This window comes from Aedes albopictus, chromosome 2 (genome assembly GCF_035046485.1).
Source record: "Aedes albopictus strain Foshan chromosome 2, AalbF5, whole genome shotgun sequence".
NCBI lineage: Eukaryota > Metazoa > Arthropoda > Insecta > Diptera > Culicidae > Aedes > Aedes albopictus.
The window spans coordinates 431,735,700-431,751,510 of record NC_085137.1 but is presented as its reverse complement, the minus strand read 5'-3'; the positions used below and the strand labels follow the sequence as shown (position 1 = coordinate 431,751,510).

Here is a 15,811-nt window from a genome sequence, read left to right as displayed (position 1 = left end):
CATGAAAAATCATGAAGTTAGAGCCGTCGAATGCCTATATTTGTTGCAAAAACATGAAACTCCCTCAATACGGATTTCACCGGTGGTCACTCCGGTGGCCAAAGCGAACCAGAATATTCAATTGTTCTTTTTAATACCAGAAGCAACATGTCCATGAAAAATCATGAAGTTAGAGCCTTCGAATGCCTATCCTTGTTGCAAAAACATGAAACTCCCTCAATACGAGTTTCTCCGGTGGTCACTCCGGTGGCCAAAACAGACCATTGTGGTCAATTATTCTTTTCAATGCCAGAAGCCACATGGCCATGAAAAATCATAAAGTTAGAGCCGTCGAATACCTATCTTTATTGCAAAAACATGAAACTCCCTCAATACGGATATCTCCGGTGGTCATTCCGGTGGCCAAAACAGACCAGAATGGTCAATTCTTCTATTAATGTCAGAAGCTACATGGCCATGAAAAAACATGAAGTTAGAGCCGTCGAATACCTATCTTTGTTGCAAAAACATGAAACTCCCTCAATACGGATTTCTCCGGTGGTCACTCCGGTGGCCACATAAGACCACAATGTCCAACAATATTTTTACATATCATAACAATATGGAGTATGTAAAATTATTGAGATTTCTTCATGAGTTAATCAACGCAGATGTGTTTAGCGCGGAAAACCGTTCAATTTCGTTACAGTCAACTCGTTGGCCATCTTGTGGGATCTCTGGAACCGGTTCCAGAAGGACGGGACATAACCAGAAACATACAGAAATAGTTCTCGACAGATTGTATTATGGCCTAAAGAAGTTTGATGCAAAAACTTCTATCCTGTAAATAATATGAATGTGCTTCCTAGCACATTATCGTGAAAAACATTACTTTCCGGATGTTCCGGATTTCCGGAACCGGTTCTTAAGAATTAGTCAATATTAATGTCTTTAATCAAAGCCCACGTGAATACCTTTCCAACGATTCTTGAACGGTCCTGATTACTTGTTTGGTTGCAAAGTTATAGCTTGCCAAAGTTAGGGTCTCTAAAGCGGCATTTTTCAGTTGAAGCAGGTTCCCGGTGGCCACAGTGACCAAATCCGGAACTCTCCGGGGGTTTTGAAAACTAGACATATGTGGCTTTCATTTGGGCCAAAGAAAATCAAAATCGGCCCAACCACTGATTTTTGAGAGCCGTTCTAAGTTTGGGGTCAAAAATGACTCCAGGGTCTTATTTGTAACTTTTTTTTAGGGACTAAGGAAGGTTAAGGGTTTATGAGGGGAAGGGGGTTTGAGAAACCTTACGTGCCATACAAAAATATTTGGGTTCTCATACAAAAAAAATACAAGGGGGTGTCGAAAAATCGTGAAAATTCCCTTTCGTAATATCGCGACAATTGCACCCATTTAGACTCGGACCGAATTCATTATTATCACAATCGAATTTCGCGCACAACTTCGCAGCGGCTGGTGTACATGTTTTGATCGTCGCGTTCTGCAGACCGTAATCCCCTACCCATCCCTAGGAAGATATCTTCAAATACCAAAATTTCAATGCCCAATGTCAAAGCCAGTTAACTTCACATTTTATTTTATTTTCAGGTTCTGCTGAGCAAAAATGTCTCAAATGTCACATAAAATTCTGAACATTCTTGTGGTAGGTGATGGTGCTGTTGGGAAAACTAGCTTGCTGAATGCCTACTCGGGTGCACCATTCGGTGGTCTATATGAGCCTACCATGTAAGAAGCGGATTCATGTTTTGTTGCACGATCAAGTGCCAATGCCATACATTCTATCAAAAAATTAAATGTATTTATAATCCCTGAGTTTATTTAACATCCCGACTAGGGGGCCAAACAAAACAATAACATAATTATAATAAACAGTAGACGTTCGCTCGGTGCAAACGGTTTTACTGCAATGCTTTTTAACTGTAAGTCCGCTAAGTGCAACAATTTTGCAGTTATCGCACCGTGAAAATCGAAACGTCAACAGAGTTGCGATGTTTTTCAGATGCACTACAGCTGCATTGCGATGTTTTTGAGTGCATTCTGGCTGCGTCCAAAAGCAATTGACAACTGTTTGACGGCTTTCAGTCGTTGCAGTTAGCGAATTTCATTCGGTAACTGAAACGTAAACATGTTGCACTTATCGAACGTCTACTGTATTCAGAACTCCTTGGATTATACCATGTTCCTCATCATTGGTGCTTATACAATATTATAACTCAGTGGTATCATATTGTGTTATAAATGATGTTTAAAAGTTCATTCGAATATAGTTTAGTATTGATTCTTCGACATTCAGAAAATAAGGTTACTAAATTGTATAAAATTTTGACATAAACTATTATGTTGCTTAAGTTCCCTTCCGAAGGAAGAACTCACATTTTGCGAGTTTGTCGGGAGTGGGATTCGATCCCAGGTCCTCGGCGTGGTGTACTTTTTGTTACATCTTTACTTATTTTAACATCATCCTGGCATCTAATTTATAACATAATAAGATGTAGAAAAATACTATTACTTCATAACAAAATATGTAGTATAAACTTGATATAAATGTCTAGTCGGGATAACGCAATCGATAGTCGATGATTTTTAACCTATATATTTTATCATCAACAGATACGACAAAAAAGCGTTTGAAATTACATTGAATGGCCAGATACACACCGTACAGTTGCACGACACAGCAGGACAAGAGGAGTTTGAACGTCTACGACGGCACTTTTACAAAAATGTAAGAAAGGGAATCCACCGATAGTTACCGTAAAATGGGGTAACTTTGATAGTTTTTCAGCGAATATTTTTACATGTAACAGTATTTCCCCGAGTTTTATAATTTTAAAACAAGTACTGGGGTATCAGTTATCAATTGCAATTACAAGATTCGATAATCTGAAATGTTTTGGATAACTTTTAGTTTTTCATTTAACCGAAAATCAGATTTTCTTTTCGGGGTAACTTTGATAATGCCATAAAAACACATCAAATCTCAAAAAATAATCACAGATTGAAAACTTAGGAGTATGAACATGATGAGAGAAGGCTTGTGGAATATATAAGATAGAATTTTTATATCAAAACATTGATTTTTTACTAAATTCTACATATAAAAATGAGTTTGTGGAGTATTGAGTGCAAAACACAATAAATTAAGCTATCACAAATCATTATCTTTGTAATAATAAATACTTAACGATACATCAACATATGATTACATGCTATTCATGGTTAGTTTTCTGTTTTTGGGTAGCTTTTTAATGTTTTATTAACAAATTTTCAACAACAGATATTTATCTACATGAAATTACAAGGGCATTGTATACTTTTAGGCGTTTATCAATGTATGGAGAATAATATCCCAATTTACAAAATTGCTTCCATTACGTAAAAACACATTTCGTTAAGAGATTCAAGGCCAGATTTGGAATCTACTATGATGAATCTATCGAGAATAAGAGTCCATTCATTGAAAAAATAGTTTTAACGAAGTCGTATAGCAGATTGTTTGAAGGGGTTGATAAATGGCAAAAATATCAACCATTTTTATTTTTTGTTCAAAAAGTTGTATATAAACTAGATTTTAATGAAAATACGTCTAAGATGAACTTTCATATGTATAGAATTGATTTACGTTTACCTTTTTCTTAATTGGTTGAAGGAATCATAGTTGTAAGATAAATTACACAATGCCTGCCGCACTATCAAAGTTACCCGCATTATTAAAGATACCCCGTTTTACGGTACCTACAATTGAAATTCATCTGTTCAACAGTGAACGTAGCAGCGATCAAACGATTTCTCAACAACGCTTTTTATATGTGATGTCTATGAACTAATTGTTGTATTGTCTTCTTATTCATGGCCTTGATTCTCTTATTCCTGCTATATATTCACTCAGAAACGATTTTTCGATTGAAGGCTCGGGGGGCCAAGCATTGGCGTAGCTAGGGGGGGTTCCAGGGGTGCCTGGCACCCCCTAGAACAAATTTGGCACCCCCTAGAATTTTTCCTTGACAGTCACCTCAAATTTTAAGCTTCACACAATAATTCCAATATTTATTAATGGCACATTTGAACAAAACTTAAGCACACCCGGAATTACCTATATAACTGTTGTACGTTTTGGCGCAGATTTTGGCGTTTTTGGATATTGGTAAGAACAATCAACAGACTTCTCCATAGATTCCTACCTCTATCTATTCATACAGTGATTTCTCTAGGCTTCCTTTATGGATTCGTCCTGATATTTCTGCAATAAACTTCCCTTAGGAATTAGGATACTCCAGGCAGTCCTAATGGGGTTGTACATACTAGAAATTTCTGCAGAGATTGATCCAGCAAATTCTGCTAGGATTTCTTTGTAAATTCTTACTATGATTCTTCTCGGAATTCTTCTAGGGATTCCTCTAAAAATTTCTATTGGGATTTTTTTAAGAATTCCTGATGGAATTATTCAAGCAATCTTCCTGGGATCCTTTCAGAAGTTCCTCCGGTGATTCTTCCAGGAATTCTTTCAGAGATTTCATTCAGAGGCTCTTCCAAAAAATTCTCATGGAATTTGCTTACATTGGCCTTCCTCCGTGAATTTTGGCAAGGATTCCTCAAGCAACTCCTGCTGCGATTCTTCCAGCAATGTCTCTCCTCTAAAAACTCTCACTGTGGTACCTTCTGGAATTCTACTAGGAAAGTTCTTCGGGAAGATCTCCCTGAGATTTTTATATAAAATCCCTTCATTGATTCTTCCATACATTTCTTCAAGGATATATTCAGGACTTTTTACAGAGGTTCTTCCAGAAATTCCACAGGGGATTTTCCCAAGAATTCCTCCATGAATTTCAACTGGAATTCTTCAAACAATTCCCGTTAAGACTTCTTCAGAAATACTTCTAGGGATTTTTCTTGGCATACTTACTTGCTGCAATTCTTTCGGGAAATATTACTGAGATTCCTCTAGAAATTCTTCCTGCGATTCCAACAGGGATTCCACCAGTATGCTTCTACCTATTCTTTCAAGGAGTACTGTAGGTATTCCTCCAGGCATTTGTTAGAGGATCTTCTCATAAGATACCCCTGGCATTGCTGATTCTAGGATTTCTCTAAAAATTACTTCTATGATAGCTCCCGGAATTCTAAGAATTCCTCCAGATATTCCAGCTGTGACTGCTCAAGCAATTCATGCGGTTCTTCCAGCTATTCTTCCTCCAGAAATTCTAACTGTGGTACTTCCGAAATTATGCTACGGATTCTTCTAGAGCTTTCTCCTGACTTTTTTGCTGAGACCTTTCCAGGCAATCTTCCTGGAATTCTTGCAGAAATTCCTTTGGTTGCTCCACCAGGGATTTCTCCAAGAACTCATCCAGGAATTCCTCCAGAGATTGTTTCCAAAGATTTCTCCAGAAAATCATCATGGAATTGCTGCAGAAATTCTTTTTGGCCTTCCTCCAAGAATACCTCAAACAACTCCTCCTGTGATTCTTCCATCAATTTCTCCAGAAATTCTTCCTAGTGATTCCTATACGAATTTATCCTAGTATTATGGCTGGAATTCTTCCTGAGATTCTTTCAGAAAATCCTCTTGCGATTCCATCAGGGCCTTCTTTATAGATTCTTCCAGAATACCTCTACCGGTTCTTGCAGGGACTTCTCTAGGTATTCCAAGGATTTTTTCTTTGGATTCCCCCCGGCATTCCTGATGGGATTTCTCTAGAAATTCCTGTACAGTTTCCTCCAGCAATTCCTTCTAGGATTTCAGCTGAGGTTTCTACAGTGATACATCCCAGAATCCTTCTATGAATACCTCCTGAGATTTTTCCTGTGATTTCTTCAGAAACGCTCCGGTGATTCCTCCAGGATTTTTTATCCAAGATATTTTGTCCACGGATTCTCTCATAAATTTCCCATGGAATTCCTACAGGAACTCCTCTTGGCTTACATCCAGGAATTTCAGCTGGATTTCTCAAGCTATTCCTGTTGTGGTTCTTCCTGCAATTCCTCCTAGGACTCCTCCAGTCATTCTTACTCCCAGAATTCTTCTACGGACTCTTCTAAGAGTTTATCCAGGAATTCCTTCAAAAACTTGCTGCGATTATTCAAGACAATCTTCGTAGGAGTCTTGCAGAAGTACCTTCGGTGTGTCTTCCTGGAAATCCTAAAAAAAAACTAGGATTTCTCCAAATATTTCTTGTTGGACTTCTCCAGGAACTCCTCTTGAATTTCATCCAGGAACTCCTCCTAGGATTCCATAAGCGATTCTAGCTGCTTCTAATGTTTCAGGAATGCCTCCCAGGTCTCCTCCAGAAATTCTTACTGTAATACCTGCAGGAATCCCTCTAGAGATTACTTCTGGAATTCTTGCCGGGATTCTTCTAGTCAGTTTTCTTAGGATACTTCCAAAAATGCCTTTGATTCTTCCAGGGATTTTTCTAAATAATCATCCAAGAATTCATGGATTACTCTAGAAATTAATCATGGTATTACACCTGGAACTCCTCTTGGCCTTCCTTAAAGAATTCTAGCTGAAGGAATCCCAATATAAATCTCTTGAGGAATCCCTAAACGAATTTCGGGAATAGTTGGAATTTCCAGAGATATCCTAGGAGGCATTACTAGAGAAATCTCTAGTGAAATCCTATAGGAATGTACGGGAAAAACTTGTAATTAATTAGAAGGCACAGAATGTTGCTAATTGACAAAATGAAGGATGAATTTGTGGAAAAAAAAAATCGCGTTTTGGTGGGATTCGAGAACACACGACTCCGTATTTGCTAAACCGCAGTATGGCCATTTCTTTGAGGGTTCCTTCGGCATTATTGTTCTTTTTATTTATTTTTTATTTTTTCGGTAGTTTCATTGGAACCCAACAAACATTTTAGCTGTATAGTAGGGGAACAAATCGCTCTTAAGCAAACTTTAGTTTAAGAAACTGATATTAAGCTAGTTACGTTGTTTTGGGAATGCAATCAACAATTTCTTTGGATTTTTTTTTCTTTATTTCAATGGCTATTCTTCCGTAATTATTTTAGCAATTTCTTTTTCAGTTATTTTGCAAATTTCTCAGGAAATTTTATCGTGATTACTTTTGTAATTCTTTATGATTTAATTATATTTAAATATATTGCTTCTGGAAATTCAGAAATGCTCAACTGGATGTGCTTAAAGAAAATCCTATGAAATTCACGAAAAATTTCCTGACAAATCCCCAAAGAAATTGCCGGAAAAAATCCATCAAAATTACCTTAGAGCTTTCAAAGTAGTTGCCAAAAGAATTCATATAAGAACTGCCAGAGAAATTCCTCATGAAAATAGTAAAGCTTTTTAAAGAAATTGGCCGAATCCAATTTCAAAATAAATTGCCAAAAAATATTCTATAAAAAATTCCACAAACATTCATAAAAAAAATTTCGAAGAAATTCTCAAAGAATTTTTCGAAATCATTAAAGGCATTTCTGAAGAAAATTTAGAAAGAATTCCTAAAGTAATTGCAGTAACAGAATCTTTAAAGAACCGCCAGAGATTTTTTTGAAGAAATTCCCGGAGGATATCTCTTAGAAAATTGCCGAATCCATTTCCAAAGGAATTACCGAAGAAATTCCTAAAGTAATAATAGAAGTTTCCAAAGGTTAAGCTGATAAATTCCCAAATAAATATCAATGCAAGCAACATCGGAATTGCCGAAGGTGTTCCGAAATCATCTGCTGCAGGAACTCCTTACATAATTACTGAAGAAATCTAGAAGAAATTGCCTAAAGAATTTTTATTTAAATTATAGAACCTATTTATAAAAAAAACTTACGAAAAAGTTTTCGAAGGAATTGGTGAAGAAATAGCTAATACCATAGATAATGGAAGTCCAAAAAAAAACGACGCAAATCCGAAAAACAAGTAGAATGACTTGCTGAAGACATTTCCAAAAAAAATGTGAGGAAGTTCCCAGAGTTAATGTCGAATGAATCACCAAAGGCTTCTCAAAGGAATTGCCTAAGGAGAAATTGAAGAACTTTAAAAGACAAATATGAATAGAATTGCTGACATTAATAAAACATCGCTTGAAAGACTACTAAAAAATTGGCGAAGGAACTGCCGAGAGAACATTTCAATAAATGTGCCAATGAAATAAACAAAAAGGCAAATAAACTCCTAGTGGAATTGCCAAAGAAATTTCCAAAGTAATTTCCGATGAAATTTTCAAAGGATGCGTAAAAGGTGTTTAGTATCAAATTCCAGACAAATTACCAAATAAATTCGAAGAAATTGGCCAAACTCAAAGGAATTTCTGGGAAATTAAAATAGCCTTAATTAAAGTAAATTGCAAAATAATTTCCAAATAAATTGCCGGGAATATTCCCTGAGGAATTACCGAAACAATGTTTTGCCGAAAACCCAAATTTCTTTATTATATTTTAGCATAGAATTAGAGTCCCGAAGAGAAAAATCAAAGTTTTCTATTAATGTTGTGGTCAAACCAAAAATGCAAATATGCATCCTGATTTTGCAATTTCAAGTATTTATAACTCTTACAATGCCACAAAAGTACAGCTTATTGGACGCAGTGGCTTAATTTCCACAACAGGGGAGAAAAAAAGACTCTTACAATTGTTCTTGAAAACTATTTTATAAGGGTTGTTATCATGCAATGAAACAAAGAGGATGTCACGATGAATACAAGTTACACGCAAATTTGTAGATATTTCATAGTTTCCGAGATTTACACTTCTGATAATTGCTCTAAAAATGTATTCTTAATCAAAGTATTCAATCCGCAAAACAAAGGGGTTGTGATGATTGTAAAGTTCAAACTGAAAATACAAATTCCATTTATTATACGTAATCAAGTTATCAAGTTCTCAAACCTTACATCACAGAGAACAGACATCCAAGTCCAGTTCCGAAACTGTGTAAGGAATTTAACGGCCATTTGAAATCGGCAACACAAGTGGCAATAGCGTGGCGCTGCAATCGGTTATTTTGCCATACTAATTTAATTCACCACTTGAAATGTTTCAATTCACCACTGACTGTGGCAATATGGTGTTTGATGGCGTTAGTGTTGTCGTCGTGTATTGGTTTGCAACCTTACTCAAGTAAAGATTCAAATCCTTACACAACTTTCCGAATGAAATTTGTTCTAGCCTGGATGTCTGTTCTCTGTGCTTACATGGCGGGGAGAGTGTTAAGTCAGTACAACGGTTCGGATTAAAAAAAACCGTTCTTTAAAATATAGCGCGTTTAAATTTTCATTATACTAAGAAATTGAGGATGGATCGGTATTTCTTTTTACAAAAAAAAAAAAAGGAAAACAACCCGGAACCCACTGAAACTGGCACCCTCCAGGCACCCCCTAGGAAAAAATCCTAGATACGCCAATGGGGCCAAGTCACATACAGTAGACGTTCGCTCGGTGCAAACGGTTTAACTGCAATGCTTTTTAACTGCAAGTCCGCTAACTGCAACAATTTTGCAGTTATCGCACCGCTATCCGTCAGAATCAAATGTCAACAGCGATGCGATGTTTTTCGCATGCACTCTTGTTGCAGTGCGATGTTTTCTGAATGCACATTGGCTGCATTCTGCAGCGACTGACAGTTCTTTGACGTCTGTCAGTTGTTGCAGTTATCGAATTTCATTCGGTAAGTGAAACGTAAACATGTTGCAGTTATCGAACGCCTACTGTATAGGGAATCGCGCCACTTGGGCGGTGGCTTCTATATTCGTCTGTTTTCCACGATAACTCAGTCAAATTTGAATCAATTGACACAACTTTTGGAATGTGGTGAGATAGGTATAGTATCTACTCGTGTACAACATTTCAAGTCAATTGGTTCAAAATTGACTGAGTTATAGTGGAAAACAGACGAATATAGAAGCCACCGCCCAAGTGGCGCGATACGCTACCAATCATCTCAGTTCGACGAATCGAGACGATGTCTGTGTGTATGTACATTGTGGTGCATAATTGATCGGACAAACGCCGATTTTCATACAAAACGGCCAAGTTTGAGATGATGTAACTATGGTTTGCGTTGATGGATTGGGCCCAATTTTTGACACGGAACTACTAGTATGCTGAATTTTATGTATACGAAATACAAAATGCTTTCGTTAACTGGTTCGGGCGTGGTAAGGCGTTCAAAATGTGCAAAAGTGATCGGACAGCGGTATCCCTTTGATTTACACGCGTGCCGCTGTCCGATCACTTTTGCACATTTTGAACGGCTCCGGGTCATTTAGCCGAACGCCATTTGGCCGAAAGGGTCATTTGGTCGAATGCCATTTGGCCGAATGCCGTTTGGCCGAAAAATGGATGATGAATTTAAATGACTATGCCACTGTTCTCCGCATGAATATGACTCGAAAGAACAGCCTATGAATCAAAGAAGGAAAATATTTGATTAAATTTGATAGTTTCAACGCCAATCAATCCCTTAATGTCAAAACTAGAAAGAATATCCTATGATTAAAAGAAGGAAATATTTGAATATTTGATCATAATACGGCCAAACGGCATTCGGTCACACGACCCATTCGGCCAGATGGCATTCGGCGTTCAAAATGTGCAAAAGTGATCGGACAGCGGCACGCGTGTAAATCAAAGGGGTACCGCTGTCCGATCACTTTTGCATATTTTGAACGCCTTGCCACGCCCAGGCCTGTGAACGAAAACATTTTGTACTTCGTATACGTAAAATTCAGCATATTAGTAGTTCCGTGTCAAAAATTGAGCTCAATCCATCAACGCAAACCATAGTTACAGCATCCCAAACTTGGCCATTTTATATGAAAATCGACGTTTGTCCGAACAATTATGCACCACAGTGTATGTAGATACTACTATCACAGATAAACAGACGTATCACTTATAACAAACTGCGATGAAAATCATCGTCACGAAAACACAATCGCCCAATGCTAACCAGGCTGTGTTACGCAAACCACTCAGTAGGTGGCAGTAGTGAGCAAACGTCAAACAGGAGCAAAAACGATGCGAGCGCCGTGACCGAGCGATTTGCGAACTACAAAATATTTGAACTAACCGTTAAAAAGGGTAACAACGATGAGAAGTGAGTAGAGTGAGACGTCTGTTTGTCTGTGCTACTATGTTTGGAATAACTCCAGAAATTGTACCAGAAAGTACTCAAAAATACAACTTTGGTCCAACAAATAATTCAAACATGTTATAATCATCTCAAATGCTGTGAAAATTGTTTGGTTCGAAAATTTTGCGAACGGCTGAGATAATAAGTATTTAAAGTTGAAAGATACCATTCCCACTGTTTTGAGGCATGGGAGTTGGTGAAAGTGATTCTTAGCATGGCAGTAAGAGTGTTAAGATCTTTTAATATACTTTGCTCCTGTTTGGTTCAATTAATCACAATAAAGTATTGGTTGTTCCTATAATTTTAGGCAGATTGCTTTCTTCTATGTTACAGTATCAATAATGTTGTCACATATGAAAATATCATTAATACATGGATCCCAGACCTGACAACAGAACATCACATCCCGATCGTTCTGATAGGTAATTTCCCAAGAACCCTAGTTATGATGATCCACTCAACATACTAAGACAACCTGTACCTTCTTACAGGAACCAAATCGGATCTTCGCGATAACCCGGATAATGCAGTGGTCAGCACTGACGCAGGAGAAAAACTCAGTCTGCTGATCAAAGCTAATGCATTCGTTGAGTGTTCGGCAAAACTGAGCGAAAACATAGAGCTTGCAGTGCATGAGGCCGTCCGAGTGTGCAGCCAGGGAGTGCCTGACCCGGAACCGGAACCCGCCCGTTGGTGCGGGTTATGCTGTTGTAGAAGCACTACATATCATCACCCCGAACAGACTGTTGCCTTTCGGCGGTAGTGTACAACATTTACTGTCAGGGCTGGGTTGCTAAAAATCATGGCTAGCAAAAATAGTTGAATAGTAATTATGATAAAAAAAAGATCTATTTTGTGAAGAAGAGACGAACCAGCCAAGGGCTGAAAGTCTCTCTAATAAAGACAAATCAATCAATCTATTTTGTAAATACTTACTTTTAGTCCTGAGCACCCACGGTGCAGAGGGATGAGTTGAAAGATCTCCATCCTGCGCGATTGCCAGCCATCGCCTTGACCTGTAGCAAGGCTAAATTTCTGTCGATGACCTGCTGGGTTCCAATCTAACGCTTGCTTGCAGATTTCGTTTCCGCCCCTGCGTAAAGTGTGAGTGTGGCCGATCCACCTCCACTTTCGCTCCCGAATTTCTGTCGCTATCGGCTTTTGATGACATCGACGATGGAGCTCTACGTTGGAGATCCAATTGTGAGGCCACCATGCACGAATTATATACCGCAGGCAGTTGAGTATTCTCCACTGATACACACCAGGCTTCACTGGCGCACAGCAGCACAGATTTCACGTTCGAATTGAAAATTTGGATTTCGGTGCGTCGACTAATCTGGTTGTTTTTCCATACATTTCTTAAACTCGCAAAAGTAGCCCTCGCCTTCTTGGTGCGTGCGTCTATGTCGATCTTGGTGCCGCCATTTGACTACCAAGACTTTGGAAACCTTCAACATTATCCACTACTCGACCAGCTACCGTAAACCTCGAAGGGTTAGACCGTGTGTACATCCAACGATACGCTCTTGTTGACGTTGATGGTAAGACCTGCCGCCGAGGAGCGATCGGCAAGATCATCGAGCTTACGCTGCATTTCAGAGCGGTGTTGAGCTAAGAGAGCAACGTCATCAGTCAGTTCGAAGTCATTTAGGTGCTCCATGATAATGGGCTGCCACAGCAATCCACGATTAGCTCACGATCAATCGCAGCTACCAGGATCTCGTCGATTACGATGAGAAACGGTGATAGTATATATTCTTGCCTCACTCCAGCAAAGACCCGGATGAGATCGGACAAGATATCGTTGTGCAGTACTCTGAACGAAAATGCCCTGTACTGTGCTTCAATGAGGCCGATGATTTTCCCAGAGACTCCCTTGCGCCTAAGGGCACCTCAAATAGTTTTGTGATTGACGTAATCAATGAACACCAGGTAAAGAGACTCTTGGAATTCATTGATTTGCTCCAGGATGATATGGAGCGTGACAATAGGGTCCACACAGGATCGTCCGTCACGGCATCCTACTTGCTGCCGTCGGAGAGTTACGACAATCTTCTCCTGTATCCGGTTAAGGATCACTTTGCGGAGAACTTTGAGAACGCAGCAACAAGATACCCTGCCAATTGTCGCATACAGCCTGGTTGCCCTTTTTGGGTACCTTAATTAAGACGCCTGAAGCCTGGAACACATACCGTCCGTTCCGTCGAGGTTTGCGTTTTTATGTGGTTTTCTCATGGGAAATGTGTCAAACTACTGTCACGCACACGCAGACGTATGCATTGTGTGGGGCACTTTACATCCAGTCGGTCAGAAATGTCGGATTTTCGCATATGTTGCATAATAATTGATGCAGCAGTTGTGCTGACACTATGGGGTCACTTTTGAGCATCTCAGCTACGGATGGCTGTTTCAATCTCCTGCACTGATGAAGCTTCGGTGATGACACGGGTAATGCGTCGAACCCTTAGCGGATCATGCTGAGGTGTTGATGGCGTGGCCGATACTTGATAAAGATTTCCAAAGTGCTCGAACCAGCGTTTCAATTGATCACCCGGGTCGGTCAATAACTGTCCAGACGTCTCTTTCACAGGCATCGTAGCATTCATCTTAGTCCCGTCTTAGGCGACGTGAAACATCGTGAAGGTGTTTGCGGCTTTCTTGCCTTCGTCGGCTAGGGAGTCAGCCCACGCTCTTTTGTCCCGTCTTCACGAGCGTTTCACTTCTCTCTCGAGAGCCGAATAGCACTGACAGGCTACGGCTTAGCTCCACGTGTTTTGCTAGCTCTATCGCGGCTTTGGTGTTCCTTCGCTTCTCTGTCTTCCTCCAGGTATCATCTGGGATCTGTGGCATTCTCCGGGTGCATAACTTACCCAAATTATTTTCGCCGGTGGCAATGAAGGCGTTCTTGATGGTGCTCCATTGGACTATGCTTCCTTTTTCCGGAATATCCGCAATACAGTTGTCTAGCTCCTCGATGAAGGACCTTGTCAGGCACCCGATTTTCTTACCCTGTCGATGGATCCTCGCAATGCACAGCCGGATCACGCCGATTAAGAGATGATTGTCGACCGCAATATCGGCGCTACGTTTGTTCCGCACATCAAGAAGGCTCCGTCTCCATTTCCGGCTGATGTAGATGTGGTCGATTTGATTTTCCGTGATGCCATCACGGAAAACCCATGTCACTTTGTGCACTGATAGATGGGGAAAAAGCGATCCCCCAATCACCATGTCATTGTTGCCACAAAGGTCGGCAAACAGCTCTCCGTTCTCGCTCATTTCCCCGAGACCATGGCGTCCCATCCCAAGTAACAAAATTAATTTTATAATGCTTTTGAAGTATTCTTCAACACCTGTTCTTTAAAACCATGCATAAATCAAATTGCTCTACAACACGACATCAACTCAACCATAAACCCGCCATAAGATCAAAGAGGCCCATCCTAAGATGCTCTTGGAGAGTTGTTTTTAAATTTCTCTTAAAACTTGTTGTACTTCCCAAGTTGTCCTCAAGGCGAATTGCTCTCTCCTTGTAGAATTCTTGAAGTGCACGATAAAACGATAATAAATTTGTCAGTGTTGTTGCTGATGCAACTTTTATGTCGACAGAAAAGTTTGGTGAATTAAATTGAAATTAAAAACACAATGAAAATGACACATTATTGTAATCGGGATTAATTTATTACACAAATTGGAAATATTTCCGGAATGTAGCAAGGATGCCAAATGCCAAGCAAAATTCATCGTATATATGTTGCAAGATACTTCCGAAAATTGCAACGCGCTTCCATTATAACGCACTAATAAAATATTTAAAAATATTATTCCTGGTCATGCGAACATTGCTCATGAGTTTTCTCAACATGGCTTCCATTGAAATCTAGGCCGCTGGTCGGTCCATCATCGATGGTTTTAATCAACATCACCATAAGATCGTCTTAAATTTCTTTCAACTCATGCCAGAGCTAAAAGCATAACTCAAGAATACTAGGATTTATAACGTTCTCAATGCAGTCTGGTTGGTCTCCATCAAGAACGTCTTAAATTTATTTCATCTTATGCAAGGGTAAGAAGTATTACTCAAGAGTACTCAGGTTTATAACGATCTTGATGTAGGTTTATGCAAACTCCGCCGAGAACGTCATAAATCATGTACGCCAAATTGTAAACAAACGATAAATTATCGCACCGCGGTGGATTTTGTGAACTTCGTGCGATCATCAGCCCGGTACCGTTGTCAACCAGGCAGAGCTTTTTCGGGAACCGGCCTTGATGTGGTGCAGCGCCTTATTCCTCCGATCAGCATTTCCAACAGGTAAGTGATTTTGCTGGTCGATTTTTTTACTCCCGACTGGATGATCAAACCAACCTTATTTCGGATGCTGCAACCGGAGGAACTTGGCACTGCACCGCGTCGCGGTTGGGTTTCCGGGTAGGTGTTCTTGATTGGCAGCAATAATGGAACGATGAGAATCAAAATCTGATGCTTGAGTTTTTTCTTGTATTTTTCATGTACTAAACTGTTCTCATGTGAGAACAATTGCTCTTGATCAAGAACGGACGATTGAAGATAACTACAAGAACCTTATAAAACTGAAAATAAGTTCAACAGTTCTTGTTGTGTTTATGGTTTTATGAACTAAACCTCAAGTATTCTTGGAGGTGTTGTTAAAACCACATATTGATGAAGAATAGTTGTGCTCAGCTGAAACTCCGATAAGATCAACTA

The 15,811-nt window shown here is 39.4% G+C and overlaps 1 protein-coding gene across 1 annotated transcript; it reads left to right on the top strand.

Annotated features, from left to right (window-relative positions):
• Window positions 1-1,476: 1,476 nt before the first annotated feature.
• Window positions 1,477-11,888, top strand: LOC109414740 (ras-like GTP-binding protein RhoL). The gene is made up of 4 exons (XM_062849097.1): window positions 1,477-1,720; window positions 2,606-2,720; window positions 11,387-11,501; window positions 11,571-11,888. The coding sequence occupies exons 1-4, from the start codon at window positions 1,599-1,601 to the stop codon at window positions 11,840-11,842; spliced, it is 624 nt and encodes a 207-aa protein (XP_062705081.1). The 5' UTR covers window positions 1,477-1,598; the 3' UTR covers window positions 11,843-11,888.
• The last annotated feature ends 3,923 nt before the right edge of the window (window positions 11,889-15,811 follow it).

Bases quoted from the DNA above. Each gene is read 5' to 3' on its own strand.
- LOC109414740 (XM_062849097.1), top strand. From the start codon at position 1,599: ATGTCTCAAATGTCACATAAAATTCTGAACATTCTTGTGGTAGGTGAT. The intron at 1,721-2,605 runs GTAAGAAGCGGA...TATCATCAACAG, and splicing joins GGTCTATATGAGCCTACCAT to ATACGACAAAAAAGCGTTTG. The intron at 11,502-11,570 runs GTAATTTCCCAA...ACCTTCTTACAG, and splicing joins CATCCCGATCGTTCTGATAG to GAACCAAATCGGATCTTCGC.